This window comes from Ursus maritimus, unplaced genomic scaffold, assembly GCF_017311325.1.
Source record: "Ursus maritimus isolate PB19 unplaced genomic scaffold, ASM1731132v1 scaffold_30, whole genome shotgun sequence".
In the NCBI taxonomy this organism is placed as follows: Eukaryota; Metazoa; Chordata; class Mammalia; order Carnivora; family Ursidae; genus Ursus; species Ursus maritimus.
The window spans coordinates 31,404,649-31,430,779 of NW_024425564.1; the positions used below are offsets into that span (position 1 = coordinate 31,404,649).

Here is a 26,131-nt window from a genome sequence, read left to right on the forward strand (position 1 = left end):
GCGAGACAGATCCGCGGATGCCAGGCACGGTGACGGACGATGGGCACTAAAACCACACCGTCAGTCTTAGCAAATTAGGTAAATGAGAGATCATTTGGTGGCGTGCTATTGTTGCTATTGTAATCATAGTCCTTTTCCCTGGTAATGGTGCTTCGTGATGAAGTGCAGTTCTCACAGGATAATTGGGAAAGATGCCGAAAGATTCAGGGATGCAGCATCTGGTTTTAAAAGCTCTTCAGATTCAAATTGGCATTTTACTTTATCTTGAAAATTTATTAGAGATTCAGATCATGCCGGTTTAAATGGAAAGGTGAAAGCGGGTAATTTCAATCTATGAATTATTCAATCTCAGCCTGGCGAAATTGCCATCCATGAACTGATGCTCTGACAGTCGTCTCGCAGAGCCTCCATTATGCTTGTCACTTTTATTTCTTTATCTACCATCTCTTTCTCAGTTACCGAGCTTTGTCCCTTAGGGCTCCGCTTCAAAAACCAAAGTATTTCGAATTGGCAATAACCTAAACGTGCTGCTGTCTCCACAGGCTGCCTTTTTTTTTTTCTCCAAATCATTAAAAACCACATCCACGATGGTATCTGTTAGGCTCCTCGATTAGATAAATTACAAGGTGCGCGCACGCGCACACACAGACATGCGCGGGTGGGCATCCCTGCGCAAAAGAGTTATGTTCTGCTAACATCGCAAGAGAAGATAAAGTGATGCTTCCTGCTTCTTTCTTTGTTGTCAGTGTGACCCATCCCAGTTACGTAGCATCACGCAGAGAGGAGCCAGTACTAAAGCAGGCTTGCCTGGCACCCTGCTTTCCAACCAGAGCAGAGAAGGCTGCACCGAAGGCAGGCTCAAGCAGACAACTGTATACCTAGCAAGCACGATTATTTAGGAAAATAAGAAGAAGCCATCAGATGACCGGAGTCAGGCTGTCATTCTCTCTCTGGCTGCACTCAGCAATCCTCCACTGATGGCTGGCCGTGTCCCTGCTAGTCGACAGCTGTCCCCGCATCCAGAGAGGACTGGGATTGAATTAGGTCAGTGACTCTGGTTTCTCCTTTACACCGTGTTCTAACTGAGGAGCGCGGCCCTGCGCCAGCCCCCATGACCAGCCTTAACTGTGAGATGGGAGAGTCCCATGGGTTCAGTTCGGTGGAGCCTCCTGCACAGGCCCCGGCCACACCAGCGACGGCCACATCAGCCACAGCCAGCCTCGTCTCCTTGGTCCTAGCCTTTATTCCTGCAGGTATGAGCAGCGTGGCATGAGAAGCCCGCAAACCGTTCGCACAGGTGGCGGGGGGACCAGCCGCGCTCCNCCAGAGGCGGTGTGGCTGCGAGGCTCCGAGCAGTGCCTGCTCTGCGGCGAACTCCCGCTGCCACGTCGTGCGCATTCAGACTGCTTCTCTCATCCTGGCTAAGCAAAGGTAAAAATACTCCTCATGTAAGGAGTGCCGAGTAGTGGCAGGAAAATGACACTCTAAAACTCGGTCGCTGTGCGCCTAGCTGTATGCCCCGGCTTCGCTGCACCGCGGCTGGGAAACTGCAGGAGCCGGGGCTCTGGCAGCCGTGATCGTGCAGCAGGCAGCAGCTGTGACGCAGCAGTCAGCTGACTCGCAGGGTGCTCCCATGCCGAGTCCTCCCCAGCATCAGGCCGGTTTCCAGGGTGGCACCGGTCAGGTGACCTTGAAGGCACCCCCGCGCAGGAGGAGGGCAGCCTGCCTCCCTCTGCACCTGGCAGCGATCCCCCACACCTGGCAGGGACAGCTCCTGTTCGTTGCTTTATCTCTAGGGCACAGTTTTTAACTCGCAGCCTTCAGGACTTAACTATTTCTGCCCTGCTTGGTAAGATGGCAGGTAATTCTTGGACTGACCATTCCGACGTGAAAATAGGCTGAAATCATCTCTGCCACCTATTGTTTTAGTTAGCTTCAGCATCGGAAGGAGAAACATGGGAGAATTCCTGCCTGTGTTCTGACTGGAAAAGCACACTTTTTTTTTTTTTTTAAACAGGCAGAAATTGCCTTAAGCTACTTGTATGCTGTAACGGACTAGTAAATTGTACCCTAGCGGGATGGTAAGAGCAAGAGGGAAATCTCGAAGGTAAAGCAGTCCAGCAGTAGCCTTCAGTCGTCGTCCAGCTGCTGTAAAGCAGTGTGCGTCCCCTAGTACGAAATGCAGGTTGTACATCCCAATTAATCTGACAATGGAGCAAAAAGCCTTACATGGTATTACCCCAGTGGTTTGAGGAATGCCAAAATAAGAAAGCAGTCATTACCAGGCATTTGTTTAATGACTGTAATCATACTGAATTAATTTAACTTGCTGCAATGTTTAACAGAAAATGCATTATAAATTTGTGCTAGAAGAATAACAATATAGCATTTGCATAGCACCTTCCTCCAAGGAGACCTCCTCTGAAGATCATCTCATCTCAGCATTTACAGAGCACTCAGAATGTGCTAAGTGCCTTACAGAACAATCGGTGACCCGCCTCTCTGAGGACAGGTGCTTACGATTCGGGGCCAGAATGACACATACATACGATCTGAAGAGCGCACAGAGCATTGCCCTATGCTAGGCACTTCATAAGGACTCAGCAGGGGGTGTGGTTTTTTCCTACAAATTTTATTTTTCTGTTTGCTCCGTATCGGGTTGTCTTGACATGAATCCCATGCGAAACCAACAGGAGGTCAAAACTAGATGAAAGAACTTCATCCATGCAATTATAGAATTACTGTATTGGGGATACTGTGAGTGTTAAGATTAGAATGACGAGGAGTATTTACATGAAGAACTGATTCTACTTTGAGGCAGTGGGTGGGTAGGAGGGAGCCACAGGCCCATGCTGAGGGATGCTTCCTGCAGAGAGCCCAACAGAGGTCTTTCCTTCCCATTCTCTCCTTCTCTCATTATAGAATCCAAGTTTCTTAAGTTCACCTTGCTACCTTCTTTCAAAACCTGTTACCAGAAAATAAGCCCCAAATGATACAAATAACTAGTGAGTTTTAGCATCACTCCTAGAAGGCACTTACACTTTCTGAGGAAAATAAAGCTTCCAGAAAAGTTATGGTGCTCTATTGGGGCATTTCGAGCACTAATTCATTTCCGAGGGGCAAGGCAGCCTTCTCCTTCATCATATGGCAGATCTGTGCCCGTGGTGCTGACCTCCCCACGGTGTAGGTAAGGCTCAGCCTTGGAACCTCCTAAGGCCAGCGGGCACCGTGACCGTGGGTGGTCAGCGTGGGACCCTGGGGCCGGCAAGGGAGACGCTGGAAGCATGCCTCCCTCCCTCTAGGGCATGCCATCCTTGCTTATGATTTCTCTCAGGTCCTTGCCCACCAAGAAAAAGTGGCTCAAGCGTTGGTATTTTTAAAAAGTGGTAATTAATTCTACCTGGTCCCCAAGATTGAGAACTACTGATTACATATGAAATGTATTCCTTTTGCCAACATGTGAACCTGCGGTTGGAAATTCAAACGTACTTCGTATATTTTAGTTGAATAGCAGAAAGAAAAAACAAAAACGAATCCTTCAGGTTGCCTACCTATAATGTTAAAATTCTGTACCGGTCAGAAAAAAGAAAACGATTCTTAACGGAGCAAATCTATATGGCTGCCGTACACCCACATATCTGTGATGGGCGACAGTCATGTGGTTGTCACACCCTCGCCCAGCACCTTGGTCCTTCCTCTCTTCCAGTGCTGGCTGCCTTGTGTTGAGACTTTTTGTTGACCTAGCGTCCTCCTCAGTGGACTTGAGAGCTCTCCGTGGGCAGGGGCAGGACACACATTCATCCTAATGGCCCCCCAGTTCTTTCACTCTGCCTGGCAAGTGGCGTGTCTTCAGTATTTGCAGAAGGAAAGGGGGGATGCTGTTAGGAAAGCCCAGAGACACCCAAGTTTCCCGCAGGAGGACATCAGGCTTTCCTTTCACAGCAGACTACCCTCAAATAGCATGGTTCCCAATGACTAAAAAAAAATGCTAATTCTCAACCATAAGTACTGAATTAAAATCTCTGTAGCAAGTAATTTAGAAAAGGGTGTGTGTGTGCGTGTGTGTGTGGAAAATGGATGATGTGGTTTATGAAAATCAATCAAAACCTATATGTATTTAATGACTAATACATTTCTCTTAATTTTAGGTATTCAGAAATAGAAGGCACACATTCCATTTTCCTTTGCATTTTGCAGAACGAGGCCAGTGAGGTGGTGGCTGTCCAGGCCTTCGCTAGAAGTCTGCCCTTTCCAGCCTAGAGAAGGAAAGATAATCTCTTCCTAAGCTCTCTGGAAATGTCCATTTTGACACGTGCACTATTATCTATCTATTTATTGTCCACACACTCTCTGGCAGTCTGAGGAAGTTTGTGGATCAGTTCTCAGTGCTTTTATATGCATATGCAGTACAATAAACAGGATTATCAAGGAAACTAATGGTATTAAATATTCTAGCTTAAGAACTCTTGCCTTGGAAAATCCAAATACTTCCAAGGTGAAATTGCAGAGTGACCCTGATGGTCTCTGTTCCCACTTTTATCCAATAAGAAAACAAGCTCAAAAAGAGCCAAGACAACATAAAAGGGTGGGAAGGAGACTAGATGACGGTATTTACTGAACTTCATTGAACTTGAAATCACGTTTCTTCTCCGAAGTGACCTTTTTAATGACTAGCACATTCCCCATTTTCACATTTAAAAGAACACACTAGACTTCCCAAACCGTCAACTCAAATCATATGGACCCTTCCTAAGACCTTAAAAAAAATAACATGGAGGCAGTTTATTCTTTCATCTTTTTGTTTTACAGATGAGGGAGACAACTGGAGCTCAGAAAGACTGAGTCTAGCTTGCAGCAGCATGTAAGTAAAGTGGCAGTCGAGCCCGGGGCCCAAATCTCCTGCATCTGCATCAGCACCCCCTCCTTGGACGTATTCGGTCAGTCACGTGCAGGAATTGTGAAAGCCGGCTACGAAACCATTGGCAGCTTGAAATCAACCACACTGGGACTATTTACACCACAGAAACGGGCAAACACTACAGTCAGGGTTGTTGTTTTCCCTCCGGAGAGCTGACTGACGTGGTGTGATGTATTTAATTATGCCAGCTTCTAATCACGTGTTCTTTCATTTCAACCCCAGAATCCAAAGTGCTTAAGAATATGAAGCCTAATGGTTCAGCATGAAGCTCTCAGGTCAGAGGGTCTTTGATCCTATGCCACTGATTACCTGTATGGCCTTGGGCAAGCTCATTCCCCCGTCTGGGATTCAACTGCTTCTGTAAAACAAAGATAGTAATACCGTGCACCCCAGTGAGGTAGATTCGTGATGCCGTGCTCGCACGTGCTAAGCAACCAATGGCCGTTAGCTGTGATTATTTTCCTCTTCTTCCTTCTCCTTTTCTGACTCCGATGCTCATCATAGCAGACTGACATTATTTGCACTGAGATGGGTACGGATATTTTTAAGAGATTACAGGCAAAAAGCAAAAACACCCCCCCCCCAAAAAAACCCATACAACCAACTTGGGATTCTGGAGAGTGGAGGGTCAGCCTGTGGTTCCTGACTTTCGTGGGTAACAGAGATTGGAAGGGCCATTGTCATTTCTGCATAAATTCTGTGAGCATCACGATTCAGAGAAATTATTGAGCGACGTGACTTCAGCATGGTTTTAGAGATCTAAGAGAAGGCAGATTAGAAGTATACACTGTATTCAGGGTCTTTAGGCAAAGACCAAGTTGCAGACTGTACACAAAACAGGCAATCATGGGGCCTTGGAGGCCACAGCAGTCACATAGCTCCCTTCATGAATGTGTTTTCCTTTGTGGCGTCTAGCGGCCAATTTGCACACGTGCCGAGACGTACTGTATTTTTCAGAGCTAAGAATTCCTCCCTTAAGCTTTGCCTGCAGGCTCTGGGGGACTTAGTCTACAGGAGCAAGGAACTGGAATGTCAAGTTGGCTCTGTCTGGAGGGCTACAAGCCAGGGAGACACCCCCGCCCATTTCCATTGGCATTGGTATGCCCCTGGAATGGGTCCCACAGGTTCTGTCCCATCTTTTGGGCTTCTCTGAAGTCAGACTGCTATTGAACACAGGACTGCTGTGACAGAGAAAGGGTAGAGAAGCAGCTTGGAAGAGGTGGGGCAGAACCACCCTACTTCCGCTCATCCCAGCCCAAGCACAGAGGAGCAAAAGGGGGACAGTGTTATTACCGTGGAACCCTAGGTTCAAATGAAACCCAAGGAAATACAGAATGACGGCATGCCATTCTGATAGACTAAGTGTTACAGGCAGTAAGTTCTATCAGTTCAAAGACAGGACAGGTCACCTGGCTCTCCTTGCCCTGCCTTTCCCACAGGCTCGTCTTGGCCCACCTACTCTGGGCTTGCTCCTTTGCACAGCTGAAGGTCCACTCCCAGAAAATGGCATCAGCTGGGACAACAGGAACCCTCTAAATAGCCAGGCTGTGGCCCTGGAGACATCAGCCTTCCAGTCCCTGAAGAAAAAGATGTTTTAACCCAAATACCAATGTATAATAACAGAACTGCAAAAAAGAAAAATAGACACAATTTCCATTTATTGAGTGTTTGCCGTGTGCCAGGCACACAGGGTAATCTTCCCAGTCATAAATACAACAATAAACACATGCATGGGGCCTTCTACGGCCACCGTTCCAAATGCTTTACATATAATAACTTATTTAATCCCCACAACAACCCTATGAGGGAGATATTCCCAAACCAACTCCATGAGGTAAGACCTATGTCCCTTTCACAAATGAGAAAAAGGAAGCGTGAAGAGAGAAGTATTGTTCAGATCACACATCTAGTAAATACAGGCTTGTGCATTCAAACCCACGCTGTCTAATCTGGGTTCAAATTCAAATCTTGTGCTCTTAAACACTAATATTCAAACATGGGATTCCTACAGAGGAGTGTTCAGTTGTAACAGTCTTTGAGTGGCTTGGAAGAGCCTAAGAGAAGGGAGGGGATAAATAGAAACTCATCGTGGAGTCTTTCAGGGAAGGGTTAAAAATCTAAGAGTCAGTGACTAGTGAGACCCCCGTCCCATAAGAATTATTAGCAAAACGGACTTTTCAGCAAAGTGTTCCTTTAAGGATATTTGAACTCTGTGGTATGCTAGTAAATTGGTTCTCTGGGGAAGAAAAGAATGGCTTGTAGTGTTTGCCAATTTCTATGGTGTAAATATTCCCACCATGGCCGAGTTCAAGATTCCAGCAGTCTAATAATCTGTTTGCAAGATGCCTGAGTATTTAACAATTGGTTCTCGAAAGCCTGTAGGCATTGGCTTCAGCACTTGGCAGTCTGGGCTCCAGGAGCGGCTTACTCGACTCCCTCCAGGAACCATATCATTTTATAATGCCTGTACATTCAGGGCAGACTTCACAGTAAACACACAGCTCTGTGATGTTCCAAGACCGTAGGTAGTCTCTTTCCTGCTCTCCCTCCCAAGCAATGTGTACTTCTTGTATTTAATGAAAGACATTTTTACTTTTGTTGTTCTTGGTTTTAAGAGGAAGGTGAGACATTTATATTTCTCTTCCCTTGACCTTACAATAAATCTAACAAATGTGTGTGGCTTTTGGAGTGGGAATGACTCTTGGTTGGGTAAAAGCTTTCCTCTGTGAATTGGTCGGCCTTTGGGAGACCTGAGAAACCCACAGATGTTACGTTTACACATACACAGGCGTGCGCACATGCGCGCGCACACACACGTGTGCATGCAACACTGTTTACTGTGAGCCCTCTGCAGCCTGGGGCATGTCTGAACACACAGCACTCACCAGTTTGGATCTGCACCTGTTCCCAACCACTTTCTCATACTTGAGCTGTACATAATATTTTGAGCCCCCGAGAGCCAGGCAAGTCACTTTGTAAGTACATGATTACCATGAGGTCATGATGTGAATTCAGACCTAGCAAATGAAATGGCAATTACCCTTTGAGAAACGATGTAACTCTAAGGATAATCACCATGTTCTGTGTAATTTTTTTTTTAGATCTTTGGGGGTACTAATTTGTAAAGCACATATAACCAAATGAATAATTATATAGCAAGGGGCTGAAGGCAATTACAGAATAATTGCATGCTATTTGACCCCTCTATGAAAACAGGCTTAATAGAATGTTCCCCTAAACTGTTACTTGTACCTGTGGAAGACTTTAAGGTTATTCTTTTTCCTTAACTCTTTTGAATAATGTTTTTGGCCAAATGTACTAAAATATAGGCCCTAAGTGTAGGTTAGAAACTCAGTATAAAGCTTGATTTTTTTTCCCCCTATGTTACAGGAAGGAGATTTAAGAGAAATTCAATACTTGATTATAAAATAGGCTTTGTGTTAGATGACTTTGCTCATTTCCAGGCTAATGTGAGTTCTGAGCACGTTTAAAGAGGTTAGGCTGAGCTATGATGTCCAGTAGGCCAGGTGTATCAACTATATTTTTGACTTAGGGTACTTCCAAGTTATGATGGGTTTACTGGGATGTAAGTTGAGGAAGATCTGTATAGAATTACTCAACATTTTTAAGAATATTATTAGATTAGTCTTTGGATTTTAAACAGCATTTCAGACCTTTAAACGTTCACATGCATGTGATTTGCCCGATGTCTTCTATCTCCTGGCTCAAAGATTCTCCCCCATGCCACATATATGTACTTCTTTACTTTTATCCTGATCTTTATTAGTTTCCCTTCCTGATGTAAGATGAGAAAGAGAGAGAAAGGGAGAAGTACAGCCACATTTGTTATGAGAATGAAATGGAGTAAGAAGTTGGCGATACGTGGGACGCATTTTGCAAGCCCGTACAGAAGCTACAAAGAGTCCCGCATTAATAAACACACAAGAAACTTGCCCTACTATGTATTCTTCTAAAACAGACTGCAGTGATGATCAACTTTAAAAGCCAATAAATGATAACAGTGTTGAGTATCTCATGTAATTTGCTGAACCCTGTACTGAAACTGAAAAAGGGAATGGGTGTGTGTGTACAGAATGATTGTAAGCGTATTGGCTGTTTACCCTCATGATTGTGTGGCTGACCAGGAGCAAAAGCTTGTTGCCACTGCCCACCATCACAAGATAGTATCAGACCCCATATCACTACCCTGGGAAAAGACGAAAATTCAAAGCACGGTTTCTACTGATTTAGTATCACTTTTGTACATTGTGAAGCCAAAAAAAAAAAAAATCATAAGTCAAACCATCATATTGTGGGGGGCCCCTGTAATCTAGAATGATCTACTTGTTTGCCGCTACTCACCCTCCACCCCCACTGCTCCCGGACCCTGCCTCTCACTCCATTCCTGCCTTTGGCAATTTCTTGTGCTGATCGTGCTTCCAAGTGGTCCAGAATGAGAAACTACAAAAAGCCAAAGAAATAATCTGGTAGAAAATTATTTCTTGTATTTTAATAAGAGATTCATTACAGTTGACCTTTGAACAAAATGGGGTTGAACTGCATGGGTTCACTTCTATGAGGATTTTTTTACTGTCTTATACTATAAATGCATTTTCTCTTCCTTAGGATTTTTTAAATAACATTTTCTTTTCTCTATCTTTATTGTAAGAATATAATATATAATACATATAGCATACAAAATAGGTGTTAAGTGACTATTATCTGTAAGGCTTCAGGTCAACAGTAGGCTATTAGTAGTTAAGTTTTTAGGGAGTCAAAAGTTACATGCAGATTCTTGACCACACAGGGGGTTGGCCTTCATGCTGTCCAAGGGTCAACTGTACTGTTTACTTCTACTTTTAGGAAATTTTAGAATTTTTTCTTGAAGAATATTGTTTGCTCCAATCCAGTGGATACAGAAGTGTCCTAAGAGCTAAACTTGGCCAGCACTGGAACTTTCCAACACCACCAGTGTTCTTAATAAAGTCTAGGTGGTGGAGTTTAGAAATGTAGTTATATTATACTTGCAATTGAAACTTGTGGTTTTCCAAGCCTTTGTGAAATTATCTACTTCCAAACTCTGTTGCCAAAGTGACTCAGGTCTCTTCCATCTCCAGAGGATGTGGTGCTGGGGGATGACAAGTATGGGGGTAGATGCAAACTGATGATCGATGATCTTTTCCTAGATTCTTCATTTCACTAATGCTCATTCCACTGATAATTAAAAATGGAACAGCCATTTTTCATTTACTTTATCATTCAACATGCCTTTGTTTCTATATAAGTTAAATACGGTCACAGGCACCAAAATCATTTAAATATAAAAGAACAGAAATAGTCAGATTTCTTCTAAGCATAACATAATGAGAAAAGTGAACAGCAAGCCAACAAAATCATTGCAGAGTTTAGGTTCACCGTTTCATGGTGAATTAAAAGTCATGCTGACTTAGTAGAACACATTTGTGAAAACTAGACTTCTTAACAGATTTAGGAATGTTTTCAAGATGCATATCAGATAAATGATGAGCCCTTAAAATACAAGCCTCCACCAAGTGCCCAGTTAGTCAGCTTCTTTGACTTCCAAAGATGGCTGCCACTGGGGATGGACTTGTATTTTAAAATTGTTGGGGATGTTTGACATAGTTGGAAATTGAAAAGGGTATAACTGGAAAGTGAGGTGGAGACAGCATATGTTAAATATTCTTTCATGAAGTGTGGTTAACAAGGACTCGTTGGAAGTCATAGTTTAAAAGGTACGTAGTGCTACAAATGAGGTTTTGGAGGGCTATTTATTTAGGATGGAAACTTTTAAAATAAACTTATTGGCTGAGGAAAAAAGAATTGAAAGAAAATGACAAGTTGGAGGTAGAGGAGACAGAAGAGTCCATTGTCGGAGCTCCAGAAAGACATGGGACAGGGCCAAGAGCAAGGTGGAGGTGTTGGCCTTGGGCATCCTTCTTACCCTCTGAAACTGAAGTAAAGATGGCATGGGTACAGGAGGACTTAGCAGTTCCCATCTGTCTGAACCTGGCTTCCAGAGTTAAGAGCAATGCTGCAAAAATGTTTCGATCAGAGACAGAGACTGTTATCTCCCCAGACATAGATATTGTGATACTATTAATGCAGTCCAAGATTGAATTAGCTTTTGGGGCACCTGGCTGGCTCAGTCAATGGAGCACGTGGCTCTTGACCTCAGGGTTGTGCGTCTGAGTGCCATGTTGAGTGTAGAGATGATGTAAAAAAATAAAATCTTTTTTTTAAGGATTGAATTAGCTTTTTTAGACAATAAATCACTTTTCCTTGGGAAATAGTATAATATAAAGATAGATAATAAGGGTTCTGGCATTACGTTCAAATCCTGGCCTACCCACTTACTAGCTGGAGGATTTTGCTCAAGTTATTTATAATTCTCAATTTTCAAAAAAAATAAAATAAAATAGAGATAATAAAAATAATAAATCTACCTCCGAGAATTACCCTGAGAACTACATGGGAGATAACTAATAGTAACCATTCAGGAAATACAAACTATTGTTTTGATTGCTGTTACTACTCTTGTGGTAAATGAAAATCAGTAGATATTTTTGTAGGGTTATTAAGAAACATTTCCCCCATTCTATCTATGTACTGTTGATGTTTTTAGACTCAGGGGTAAGACTTTAACCCTATTGAATTGTGTGCATGTTAGATTCATTTTATTGTTCCATTCTCCTAAGATCCTTCTGTGTTCTGACGCCATCACTCCATGTATTTATTGCCCTCTCCAGCCTGCGGGATCTGTGAATGTCTCGAGAGTCCTGGGGCCGCCACTGCTACTGCATACTCTGTATCCCCTTCCACCTCCTTCCCTACTGACAGAGGCTAGGTCTGGTTCAACCCAAGCAGTGGGCTCAATTGCAGCACGCTGTCTCCCAGCATCCCTTGCAGGTAGGAACAGTCATGTGACACAGTTCTAGCCAATGAGGCAAAAGCACAAGGCACCACGTGGGTGTCCAGTATGTTTATTAAAGAGGCTAGAGCCATGAGAAGGAGAGCGGGATCCTAAGAATGATGGAGGATAAGGAAAAGGAGCGAGGCGGGGGGCTTGATGTCCTCGTCGGCTGCTGTGCAGGCCCTTCACTGTGCGACTGTGGAGTCCTTGTCGTGACAAAAACAACCCCTATTTGGTTCTGCCTCCGCCATCAGGATTCTGTTACATTTAGCAAATGCAATTCCTACCTGCTACAGATGCCATCTGTAATCTCATCTAAATATTGGGGAGGGGGGCAGGAAAACTACACGGAATAGAGCTAAAGCTGGAACACTACAGCGTATCTTTACAAACCATCTTCCACTTTGTTTTACTCCAGATTTCTTGAACTATACCTGACGTATACCATCGTGTAAGTTTAAGGTGTACAAACGTGACGAGTTATGTACATAGCTTATAATGTCTTACTTTGCAACATGTGCCCATAGGTAAGAGTCGCACCTGTGTTGGCCTTTGTCTCCATGATTAGGTCATTGAGATTGTGTCTGCTGGGTAGGTGGTATCATTCAGTATAGATTTGTAAAACCAAAGGGGATCATGCAGTGATCAACTCCTTGTGGTACAGACAAGGGGCCCCACTGGGGGCCCCACTCAGGCCACCAGGAAGTCCTAGGGTCCGCGCACCCCACAGTCTCACGGCCAGTGTATACTGCATTGCACCACCCCGTTTGAGTCAACTCATGCACACATTCCTTCTGTCTTACACTCTCGCTTCAGGATCTCATTTTACTTTACCCCTAATTATATTAACTTTTAAAACATCTTCGGGCATCAATGCCGGACTAAAGAAAGTGTTTGTTTGCCAGGTGAGCACTCTGGTTCTCAGTACCCTGGTGTCCCGTCCACAGTCACAAAGAACCGGTAGTAAGGCAGAAGGCTGAAGACTGCTTTTGCAGCTATAGGAAGGAGACTGAGAAAGGGCCTCGAATGCCCCGTTGAACTTGAGGTGGGTCACTCTGCCCCCCGCCCCTCTCCCCACCCCCGTTGTTGGGATCTCGTAAAAATGGCTTTTCCCCAGTAATATCTGTCGTGCTTCTAAGTGGAAAACAATTTGTGGATTTCTCGTACCACCCCGAAACGGGACAATACTGGCACAAACATTTCCTTGATATTTAATAGCTCCCTAACTCCCTCCAACTGCTGCAGCTGCCCTACGACAGACACAGGGGAGATTAGATACGGCATTTGCACCTGGCCAGCCATAAACTGCTTCCCAGTCGCACACGAAGGTTAACAGGCCCAATTCCCTTCCCTCCTTAGACCCAGCGTGTGAAAACATGAAAGAGAGCTGTAATTATTGATAAACAATAAAAACTTCTGTGGCGTGTGTAACATGAATGGATTTATTTACCTGCTCGGAGTGGAAGCGGACCTTTTCCTGGTTGTTGACATGCCTCCTCTTCCCTGTGCCCTTTTTTTTTTTTTCCAAGATTTTATTTTTTTAAGTAACCTTTACACCCAATGGGGAGGCTCGAACTCCCAGCCCCGAGATCAAGAGCCACGCCGACAGAGCCGGCCCGGAGCCCCTGCGTGATGTGCTTTACATTCCAGTGTTAGACGGTAGGGTTGGTTTCTGTCAGAGGGAACTCATGACTGCGTGCTGTCAGCCAGCGAGTGAGTCTGCCCTTCACAGAGCAGGAACTTTTCTCTCCATAAGTTTGTCTAGTTCTTTCTGGTGCATCTGTCCCCCACCCCCAACCAGGCTTTGCTCTCATGACCCCTTTTTTGTGACCCAGCATTGATCCTGAGGCAGGACAAGTGGGGCTCAGCTTGGGAAGCAGGGCGGGGCTGAGTGCGGTTCATGGAGTCCCCTCCGTAATTATGATTCAGGGGATCCTGGCTGGCTGAAAGCAGGATTAAAATGTTTATAGACTTCTGCGGCCAGCTGTCATCTACTTAGCCACAATGTGGTAATTTGAGAGCATAAAAAAAAGAGAGACTCCATATTAGCAGATCATTTGAATATGCCCCCCTCTTTTCCCTCCACAAATCCTAATGCTCTACACTTTTGTTACCAGTATGTTCTATAAGCATGAATCATTCTGAGAAGTGAATAACTCCTTTGACCATGGGGAGTTCAGAGGCACACAAGGAACTGTAGCTGAAATGGAAACTTGCCATACTGGTGACACGTTCCACTCCTGTTTTCTACTAGTTTCTAAACTTTTCAAGTACGAGAGCCCGTTTTTTACCCAATACTAGTCATTTTGTTTTAGTCTCTGTGGATTGAGATGACCAAAAGCTGCCATGAAATCAGCATAGTTTGTATTTATTAATCATCACAACAGCCACTTACACATGAAAAATAGTACGTATATGCCAGGACATTCTTTATTCTGTCCTTGATAATACTTGGTATAAATATAGATTTCAGGACTCCTTAACGAAACTTCAAGGGTTCCCAGGGGTTCGAGGGCCAAATTATACAGTCACTCTTCGAAAGAGTGAATGACTCTGGCAGAAGGAATTTAGAGAGAGGACTGTTAAAAGAATCTTCCAAAAACTTGCAGAATAAGGTCTTTGGTATGCCATGTTCCACAGGACAGATGAAGGGAACACTCGGAAGCTAGCTCTTGAATTTCCAACAATAACTGTAGGTGTTATGCTCCTGCAATTTGACCTATGGGCACTGTATTTTTTTTTAATGGACCAATGTAATTAGATAAAATTCATAATCAACTCAAATATTTTTTTATCTCCTTGGGGCGCCTGGCTGGCTAAGTCAGTGAAGTGTGCAACTCTTGATCTCCGCGTTGGGGGTTTGAACCCTATGTTGGGTGTAGAGCTTACTCTAAAAAAAAAAATTTTTTTTTTAGTATCTTTTATCTTATTATGGTGCATAACCCTTAACTGGTACATTAACCACAGTGACTACACTTGAAAATCCCTATCTGGTAAAACTAAATTAGATAAAGCACGGAGTACAGAATGCACAACCTGATTTAATTTTTACATGAGCTTATTAACCAAATACTGAGCTATCGCATATCATCTAAATCATGTTCTCACCCTTTATTCAGGCCTGTAAAATAATATTCATGTCATCGGATATGTTTTAAAAGTTCTTTCTAGCTTCATTACCCTTTGGATTTGAGGCAAGCAATGGTTTCCACAAGAGTCTCCAATTCACACTTTCAAACACAGAGCAGAATTTAGTGTAAATTATAGTCCTTTCTTCTCTAAAAAGTGCAAAGAAAAAAACACACTGTATCTCATTTTTCAGTAATCCTCAACTGTTGATATTTCCTCCTGGGAGTCTACACTTCCTGATGGAATTACGTTGGGTCTGTCATCTAAAGAACCTATGTTTCACTGGGTGAGAAGAAATGAAAGGATCAGCCTCACGCCTAAGCCGAACTATTCCCTGGATAATCCTCTCCCGAGAGCAAACATTAGAAAAGGCAAAGAGAAACGTCACATGAGCAGCTCCAAGCCTGCACAGCCCCAGGAGGAATACTTCGAGACTTCCTTGGGTGCCTAGTTACAAGAATGATCTGGTCCGTGGTGATGAAAGATACACATTCCCATAAAGTGTTTATACAAGTTAAAGAGTGACCCCCACCAAGGAGGCAGGGAAGCTGATAACCTGTCCTAGTCAGGCTGCCCAGAGAGATCTTTGAAAGCCCGGGGACACACTCACATAAACTCAACTGCCCCGATGATCCGCGGCGAACCTGCCAACATCTTAAGGCTTCGCACCTATGCAGACCTTCCAAAAGAGCAAAAATCAAATGCTTCGGTCTCAGTCCTGTTCTGTAGCACAGGGTTGCATTCTTCACAGAGTGTAACACCTTCCTTTACCCCAAAGACGCCACCTCCCTCTCCCCAAGTCCACCACAGAGCTCGCTCTCCCTGGATTTGCATCCAGGTGCAAATTCATACATGCGGTGGGAATCCTTCATCCAAACGCAAATCATTTTGCAAGATCAAAATTCTTTTGCTATCAACAGTAGGGGCCAGCCTCTACGAAAATTTGCATTTTAACTGGTAATATAGGTACAGCCATGGGTTAGAGAAATGAAGGGACAAAGAGATCATTACAAAAACAAATTAACAAACAAATGAGATATGAATATACTCTATTAACTGTCTACATTTTTGAAACAGGAAGAGACAAGAATTTAGAACGCTGAAATGCATCCAGCTGAAAAGGGGCAAAAGGAATTTTAATGAATTACAAACAACTTGAGATGCAGACTGGATAATTAGAGTCTCCATTATTGTAACTCCGTGGAAAACTGGCTTGATTTAGCCCCCTTTAGATGATTGCTTGTAGTTTAAGACAGCTAAGTTATAAAGCCAAGCTAATATTAGAAAAAGTTAAAAACATTTCCAGCCAAATATTTTAAAATGACTTGCTAACATTTTAGGACACCGTTTGCTATATTATTAAAAAAATGAAACCAGAAAGTGTTCCCAAATTTAGTTCCAAAAAGTCCTGTGTTCATTTGTACATTATACTATCCTCTATAATCCAAATATATGGACACCGAGACACCAACATATCCAGAGTCAGGGATCTGGATAAGCGTGAGAGCAATAAAAATGACTGACAGGAGAAGTACCCCCCACAATTTGTGAGATAGAGTTGTAAGTACCTTGACCATTGAGGAGAGCCCCAGTGAGAGCATAAACTTGGGCAATGACCCATGTCACATACCCTTGTCCTCCCCACCAGACACATAGATTTATATCCCAGGAGCTTTAGGGTTAGACTCTGGCCCTCTGAAGACCTGAGCCCCCTCGACACACAGGCTAGAAGTGGTTCAAGGCTTATCTAGAGATGGATCCCCTAAATCTGATATGCAGAACACAGTAAGATCAGCCCTAGCAACCATGGGGGAATGAAGGACACCAAGAGCATTTTCTCACTTCTAGGCTTTTCCAACTGTGGTTAAAATTGGTCATGGACAATAATGAAGAAGACTGCAAGTTTCTTTGAGCAAGTAAAGTCTCCTGCCACTGTTTTTTTCTGCCAGCTCCCTACCTGACATTTGACTTTTTTTTTTTTTAAGATTTTTTATTTATTTATTATTTTATGTGATGGAGAGAGAGACAGCCAGAGAGAGAGGGAACACAGGCAGGGGGAATGGGAGAGGAAGAAGCAGGCTCCCAGTGGAGAAGCCTGATGTGGGGCTCGATCCCAGAACTCCAGGATCATGCCCTGAGCCGAAGGCAGACTAACTTAACGACTGAGCCACCCAGGCACCCCCTGACATTTGACTTTTAAACCGTTGACTACAGTAGGAACCAGAGGCTAGATTAGCGGACAGACTCTACTTGGAATCATCTCATGTGATTACTGGCACATGATAATCCCCATTTGTCTCTCTTCTATTTTTTTTAAATAATATTTTTTTATTATATTATGTTAGTCACCATACAGTACATCCCTAGTTTTTGATGTAAAGTTCCATGAATCATTACTTGCGTATAACACCCAGTGCACCATGCAATACGTGCCCTCCTTACTACCCATCACCAACCTATCCCATTCCCCCACCTCCCACCCCTCTGAAGCCCTCAGTTTGTTTCCCAGAGTCCCTAGTCTCTCATGGTTCATTCCCCCTTCTGTTTACCCCCACCTTCTTCTTCCCTTTCTTCTCCTACCGATCTTCCTACTTCTTATGTTCCATAAATGAGCGAAACCATATGATAATTCTTTCTCTGCTTGACTTATTTCGCTTAGCATTATCTCCTCCAGTGCCGTCCATATTGCAGCAAATGTTGAGAAATCGTTCTTTTTAATGGCTGAGTAATAGTCCATTGTATATATGGACCACATCTTCTTAATCCAGTCATCTGTTGAAGGGCATCTCGGCTCCTTCCACGATTTAGCTATTGTGGACAATGCTGCTATGAACATTGGGGTGCATACGGCCCTTCTCTTCACTACGTCTGTATCTTTGGGGTAAATACCCAGTAGTGCAATTGTTGGATCATAGGGTAGCTCAATTTAAATTTGTGTGGAACCAGAAAAGGCCCCGAATCGCCAAGGAATTGTCGAAAAGGAAAAACAAAGCTGGGGGCATCACGTTGCTGGATTTCAAGCTATACTACAAAGCTGCGATCACAAAGACAGCATGGTACTGGCACAAAAACAGACACATAGACCAATGGAAGAGAATAGAGAACCCAGAAATGGACCCTTGGCTCTTTGGGCAACTAATCTTTGACAAAGCAGGAAAAAACATCCAGTGGAAAAAAGACAGTCTCTTCGATAAATAGTGCTAGGAAAATTGGACAGCTACATACAAAAGAATGAAACTTGACCACTCTCTCACACCATACACAAAGATAAACTCCAAATGGATGAAAGACCTCGATGTGAGACAGGAATCCATCAAAATCCTAGAGGAGAACATAGGCAACAACCTCTTTGACATCGGCCACAGCAACTTTTTTCATGACACATCTCCAAAGGCAAGAGAAACAAAAGAAAAAACGAACTTGTGGGCCTTCATCAAGATAAAAAGCTTCTGCACAGCCAAGGAAACAGTCTAAAAAACTAAGAGGCAGCCCATGGAATGGGAGAATATATTTGCAAATGACACTACAGATAAAAGACTGGTATCCAAGATCTACAAAGAACTTCTCAAACTCAGTACACAAGAAACAAACAAATCTCTCTTCTCTTTAATTCCCACCTTCCCTTCCTGCTTTTCTGGAACCAGAGCAGAAGTGCTTTTGGAGGCACACTTTAATAAAGGGCCAACACGTCAGACTGGAATTGTAAAACTCTTCCTTATCACAAAATACGCAAAAGGCTTATCTTTATTAAAAGAAAGAAGAAGCTTAGCCCACCCTTTCCTCCTTAATCCTTCTCTGGTTTAGCCCTAAAACTTCCACTCCGAGAGGTCACAGGGCTAGTTAGGCTTCTACAAACTGTGCTTTATTCGTGCTTGCTTTAAAAAACACAGCACTTTCTATTTTCCCATCCAGTCCTTCCCCGAGGTCAATACCTGACTCAAAATTCAATTTTATTCCAAGCTGTGTTACCATTACTGTAGGATACGGTTTGTTTAGGAAGTCCCAAACTCAAGGTCAGGGGTGTATTAAACATTCAATAGAAGTTCTTTACCTTCCCACTCCTTATACTTTTTTTAAAGATTGTATTTATTTATTTATCTGAGAGAGAGAGTGCACAAGCTGGGGGACAGGGGAAAGCAGACTCCCCACTGAGCAGGGAGCCCGCTGTGGGGCTCAATCTCAGGACCCTGAGATCATGACCTGAGCTGAAGGCAGATGATTCACCGACTGAGCCACCCAGGCGCCCTTCCCCCCCACCGCACTCCCTATATTTAAAGCTAAATGGAGATTGGGTGTAGCTTACCTTCTATGCTATCCACTCTACTGAGGAGGCTCCAACCATGTGAATGCTAAGCCTCTTTCTTTTCCGCATGATTTTAACCTTATTCATAGGTTCTGGTGTATATACTACTATTGCTCATTCTATGGTTCATTCAAAAGACAGTTTGCAGTGCCCGATAGGTGGAGTGCAGCATGGTGCGGCCCGGAGGAAGGCAGGATTGTGGCTGACAGGGCAGGCTAGTGGGGAGTGCAGGCTCAGGGATCGTCATGAGCAACTTACTTCTATGCTGTTCCTCCGTCTCCTCATCCTGAAACTGGGGGTAATCCGAATATCCATCTCACAGGGTTGCGGTAAGTAATAAATGGGTGGACCCCGTGCAGTGCACAGAACAATGTCGGACACACAGTGAGCATGTGTTAAGTGATCACTGTTTTGATGTCCCCAGGAGCTAGTACACGGCTTCTTAACTGGGGGTCCACGCACTTCTAAGGTCCACAGATGGATTTAGAGGATCCCAGAATTCCTTGAAATTATTTGCAAAATTCAGAGTTGTTCATGTAGAGAGCGAGTTTATCCTTTTCATCAGATTCTCAAAGGGGGTGTGTGAAGCAAAAAAGGGTTGGATCCGCTGAACTAGGGGCTAGAGAGATACAAGACAGAAATTTCACCCTCAGAGACCTCACAGTCTAAAAGAGGAGATGGACATTCAGTGACGATAAAATACAACAGCAGTTATGTAGAAATGGCCCAGAATGGAATGGGACACAGAGAAGAGCCCCCAAAGCTCCCCCTGGAATAGGTGACATTTAAGAGAAGTACTGAGTATGAGGTAACCAGATGAAACGGAGGGGTAAGAGCATTCCAGGCATAGTGAGTCAGGTGCAAAGGCAGGAGCTGGCTTTAGTTAGGAAAGAGCACATAGCTGAGTACGCGTGGGCCAAGAGGAAACTACACCAGAGGTAAGGACACTAGAGGCAGTTGAGAGCCTAGTGCATCAAGCCACAAAGTGAACCAGTCAGTGCCTCAACAACGGCACTGGTCTCAGGTGGGGAATGAGCAGTAAGCCCAGGTCCTTCCTTGTGTACACATTAGAAGCTCATGGATCTGTCAATTAATTTTTGCGGACATGTGCTGAGATATGTTCCCTAGCATATATCTCAAGCATCTTCTCCCTACCATCCATGACTATCGGTTGTGGTTAGTGATTTTCATGTCAAAATTAGGAAAATCTATTGAGGGGGGCAAAAAAAGGCAAATTTGAAAGCTAACTTATTTATGAAAAAGCATTTCCAATTCAATTTCAATTTGTTCCTGAAATCCAGTTGGAATGACCGAAGTATTCCTTGTGCATGCAACTGAAAGGGTATCTATGATGGTTTCAGTGGTGGTGACTAGTTTTACATATCCTGTAGCTAAACGTCATCGATTTTGTAGCTTCCTAATGATCTGCCCTGAGGAGTTATTATTCCTGATGGCAATTAATCAAAATTAAAACAGACTGCATAGAATGAAGCAAATTCAAACATCCCAGCCTCGGTTAGGAACACCTGCACGTTAAGATTAATCATGGGCCCTGCTTGAATGTGACAGGTGTATCAATATTATAGAGAAAAGAGAAAGCGAACATTTTCAGCAGAGTTCCAAGCGTATTTCCAAGGAGCAAAGGCTCTGAACCTGAGTCTATGTTGAATGAAACCACACAAAATCCCCATTACATTGGAATGAAAATTATTTTCTTCCAAAAAGTTTAGATATTTGTGGCAATCTGCATTACTAAACATAAAATGCAGGGAGAGGTAACAGTGAAATGGAGGAACAAAAGTTTTCCGCTGTCTTCCCCCCACCAAAAAAAGCCACCAATTTTGACCATCACCCACAAATGAGGGCGCTTCGTGTATGTCCAGGAGTCCAGCAAACAAGTTCCAACACACTGTTGGAGGAAAATCCAAGATTGGATACACTGAAGAGGATAAGAACAGTTTCACTCTACCCGCCACCCTACCCCCACAGTGGCACAGCTCAGCTTTGAGAGACCTCGTTTGCCAGTGACTTCTTCACAAGGAAAGTGGGGGCATGTGACGGCGTGCCTGGCTTCCCCACCTAGGCAGGATGCTGCCAAAGAGGCCCCATTCTGTCTTGCCCCATCTAGACTACGGAGATGTGTTGCACGACTAAAGGGTCAGGAGGGGCTGGGAGAACAGCCAGGGCTCTTGGAGGGCAGAAGTGATGCAGATCCGGTCATGTGGACCCCATCAGGAAGCCCCACCATGAACCACTGGGGATGCCTCACTTGTGCGTCCCCCCAGCCGGCCCACGGGTACCCTCAACACTCTGCACAGCTCACCCTTAGCCACCCTGCAACCACCACCACCATGTGGCCAGCTCCTTGTTCACACTGCCAAGGTCAAGGAGTGCAAGTCTCTGCCGAGAGCTAGTGAGCAAATACAGAAAGCCAGCCCAAATCCGCAGGATTGGGAAAAAGCACAAAAACTTCAGCATTCAGCACTGCCCTAGAGAAGGCAAATGCGAGGCTGTCAGCAGTCAGCTGGGCTTTGGAGGATCAGGAGAAAGAACACGATCTTAAGAATCATCACCCACCCACCAAGAGAGAACAGGAGCAGTGGAGCATGTGTATCCATAGAAAATGTCTGAGAGAGTCTCAGAATGCTTAGCAGGGCTGGCAGAAGGTATTTCTCTCCCAGAGACAATCAGTAGAGACTGCAGAAGGTGATTCCTTCTGCAAATGTGAAGATGGCAACACAAGACTTCAAGGAACATGAAAAATCAAGGAAACATGACACCGCCCAATGAACACAGTAATTTTCCAGTAACCAACCCGAAAGAAATGAAGATCTGCAATTTGCCCAATAAAGAATTCACACAGTTGTTTAAAGGAAGTTCAGTGAGCTACGAGAAAATACAGACAGACAATTCAATGAACTCAAGAAAACAATACACAAGTAAAATGAGACATTTAACAGAGATACAGAAATCAAAAAAAAAATTAAAAGAGAGAGAAAAACGGAAAGTCTGGAGCTGAAGAATACAATGAATAAAATGAAAAATGCAATAGAGAGCACTGACAGCAGACTTGGTCAAGCAGAAGAGAGGAACTGAGAAGTCAAAGACCCGTTATTTGAAATCAAGTCAGAGAAGAACAAAGAAAAAAGAATGAAAAAGAGTGAAGAGGAGGGGCCTGGGTGGATTAGTTGGTTAAGCATCTGCCTTTAGCTCAGGGCATGATCCCAGGGTCCTGGGTTCAAGCCCTGTGTCAGGCTTCCTGCTCAGCAGGGAGTCTGCTTCTCCCTCTACGCCCCCCACTCATGCGCTCTCTCTCTCTCTCTCCTTCTCTCTCTCAAATAAATAAAATCTTAAAAAAAAAAAGAGTAAAAAGAGTTTATGTGAATCATTAGAACACTATCAAGAAAAATAATCTATGCATCACTGGATTACCAGAAAGAGAAGGGAGGAAAAGGGGGCAGAAAAATGATTTAAAGAAATAATGGCTAAGAAATTCCCAAATGGCAAGAAATCTGGACATCCAAATTTATGAAGCTCATAGGTCCCCAAAGAGATTCAACTCAAATCCAAGACAGATTATAATAACACTATCTAAAATCAAAGAGAATTTTAAAACCAGCAAAGACAAACACACAAACCTCGTTTACAAGGGAACCTCCATAAGGCTGTCAGAAGATTTCTCAGCAGAAGCCTTGCAGGTCAGGAGAGGAGGAGATGACATATTCAAAGCACTGAAAGAAAAATAAAATTGCCAATCAAGAATACGTTACTCAGAAAAGCTGTCCTTCAACAAACTGAGGGCTTCAGAGAGGAAGGCAGTGGGGGAATGGGATGGGCTGGTGATGGGTATTAAGGAGGGCACGTATTGCATGGTGCACTGGGTGTTACACGTAAGTAATGAATCATGGAACTTTACATCAAAAACTAGGGATGTACTGTATGGTGACTAACATAATAAAAAATATTATTATTAAAAAAATAATAAAAAAAAGAAAAGAAAAGCTGTCCTTCAGCTATTAAGGAGAAATAAAGACTTTCTCAGACAAACAAAAGCTAAGGGAGTTCATCACTACTAGACCTAACTTCCAAGAAATACTGAAGGACTTCTTCAAGCTGAAATGAAAGGACACTAATTAATAACCTGAAAATATATTAAAATATACATTGGTAAAGGTAACTACATAGTCAAATTCGGAACAGTCTAATACTATAATACTATACTATAATATGGTAGTGTGTTAATCACTTCATTCCAGTATAAAGGTTGAAGGACAAAAGTACCAAAGCTTATGTCTGTTAAAGCACAAAAATATTAAAGCTTATAACTGTTGTAGCTTACAGCCACAGTAATTTGGATGCACAATATAAAAAAGATGTAAATTGTGACATCAAAACCATAAAATGAGGGGGAGTGAAAGAGTAGAGTTTTGTATGCAATCAGATTTAAGTTGCTATCTTTCCTTTCCAACCTGGACCCAGCAGAAAGGCTCCTGCAAAGAAGGGTGGCAAGAAGAAGGGCCATTCTGCCATCAATGAGGTAGTGACCAGAGAATACACCATCAATATTCACAAGTGCACCCATGGAGTGAGTTTCAAGAAGCGTGCCCCTCAAAGAGATCTGGAAATTTGCTATAAAGGAGACAGGAACTCCAGATGTGCTCATTGACACCAGGCTCAACAAAGCTGTCGGGGCCAAAGGAATAAGGAATGTGCTATACCTTATCTATGTGCCATTGTCCAGCAAATGTAACAAGGATGAAGACTCACCAAACAAGCTTTATACATTGGTTACCTATGTACCTGTAACCATTTTCAAAAATCTACAGACTGTTAGTGTGGATGAGAACTAATTGCTGACTATCAAATAAAGATATAAAACTGCAACAACAACAACGAAAAGTTAAGTTGCTATCAGCTTAAAATAGACTGTTACAATGATAAGATGTTATGTAAGCCTCATAGTAACCAGAAAGCAAAAACCTGTAATAGATACATAAAGGTAAACAGAAGGGAATCAAAACATACTACTATGGAAAATCATCAATTCAAAAAGACAGCAAGAAAGAAAGTTTCGAAGGAACTACAAAAACAGCCAGAAAACAATCAACAAGATGGCATTAGTAAGCCCTTACTTATTGATAATTACATTAAATGTAAATGGATTCAGTTCTCCAATCAAAAGACATACAGTGTCTGAATGGGTGAAAAAAAGAAGACCCAACTATCTGCTACCTACAAGATACTGCAGCTTGAAGGAAACACACAGGTTCAAAGTGAAGTGAAGGACTGGAAAAAAAACATTCCATGAAGGGGTGCTTGGGTGGCTCAGTCAGTTAAGCATCTGCCATTGGCTTAGGTCATGATCCCAGAGTCCTGGGATCCAGCCCCACATTGGGCTCCCAGCTCAGCAGGGAGTCTGCTTCTCCCTTCTCCTGTCCACCTGCTTGTGCTCTGTCTCTCTCTCTCAAATAAATAAAATCTTTTTTTAAAAAATTCCATGCAAATGAAAACCTAAAGAGAGCAGAAGTAGCTCTACTTGTATCAGACAAAATAGACTCTAAGTCAAAACTGTAACAAGATAAAAGTAGGCCATGATATAGGGATAAAGGGGTCGATTCATCAAGAGGGTATAGCAATTGTAAATATATATGCATTCAACACTGGAGCACCTAAATATATGAAGCAAATACTAATATAGCTGAAGAGAGAAAGAGACAACAATACAATAATAGTAGGGGAATTCAATACCGCACTTTCAATACTGGACAGATCATCAAGGCAGAAAATCAGTAAGGACACAGTGGGTGAAATGAGAAATCAAAAGGGAAATAAAAAATACCTTGAAATACATGAAAATGGAAACACGACATACCAAAACTCATGAGATGCAGCAAAACAGTTCTAAGAGGGAAGTTTATAGCACTAAATGCCGACATTAAGAAAAAGATCTCAAATAAACAGCCTAACTTCATACCACAAGGAACTAGAAAAAGAAGAACCAAACCCAAAGTTAGCAGAAAGAAGAAAACACAAAGATCAGAGCAGAAATGAATGGCATAGAGACCAGAAAAATCATAGAAAAGGTCTACAAAATTAAGAGCTGGCTTCTTGTAGAGATAAACAAAACTGACAAAACTTTAGCTAGACTAACTATCACAAGGAGTTACAATCTAGGAGTACAACAACAAAGATGGGGAGAGAAAAGGAAAGGAAAAGAGGAGAAAGCCAAATACAACATTCCTATCCTTAGAGAGTCTACAGTCTGGTGAAGAATACAACTGAGTATACACAGGTATTTCCTGTACAGGGTGAGAAGTGCTTTAACAGGGAAATGACAGTGTGCTCCTTTTACTACGGCTCTGGAATCGTCAAGAACAGCTTCTCAATTCTAAGTTGACACCTGAAAAGTTTACTTCCTGATTTTTTTCAGATTTGCATATTTGAAAGATCACTGCTGGACGGAAGAAGAAGGGTTGCAGGGGGACAATACTGAAGGGAGCAGGTAGGAGGCCACTGCAGTGATCCAGGCTAGAGGTGATGGCAGGTGGGCACCAGGCTAGTGGCAGCCGGGCTGGAGAGAAGTGAGGAGCGTCTCAAGATGATTGCGAGGTAGGATTAATAGAATTTGGTAATTGGAAAAAGAAAAGAAAGGAGTAGAAAGAAGGATGATGTCTTTCTTTGGTTTCCCCCAGAAACAGACCTCAAGGCAAGGATTCAAGAGCAAGTAGTTCATTTAAGGAGAACAAGGAATATGGGTAGGAAAGAGAAAAAGTGGTAGGGAGAAGGAAAGGTAGCCAGGAAAGAGTGCCTTANNNCAAGCCAACTGTACCATGAACTCATGGACAAATCC

The 26,131-nt window shown here is 43.2% G+C and overlaps 1 protein-coding gene across 1 annotated transcript; it reads left to right on the forward strand.

Moving 5' to 3' along the window:
• The first annotated feature begins 1,111 nt into the window (after nucleotides 1-1,111).
• On the forward strand, nucleotides 1,112-24,131 carry LOC121106093 (60S ribosomal protein L31-like). The gene is given in 4 exon segments (XM_040645124.1): nucleotides 1,112-1,253; nucleotides 1,554-1,679; nucleotides 23,730-23,889; nucleotides 23,891-24,131. Coding segments are annotated over 4 exon segments (669 nt in total).
• The last annotated feature ends 2,000 nt before the right edge of the window (nucleotides 24,132-26,131 follow it).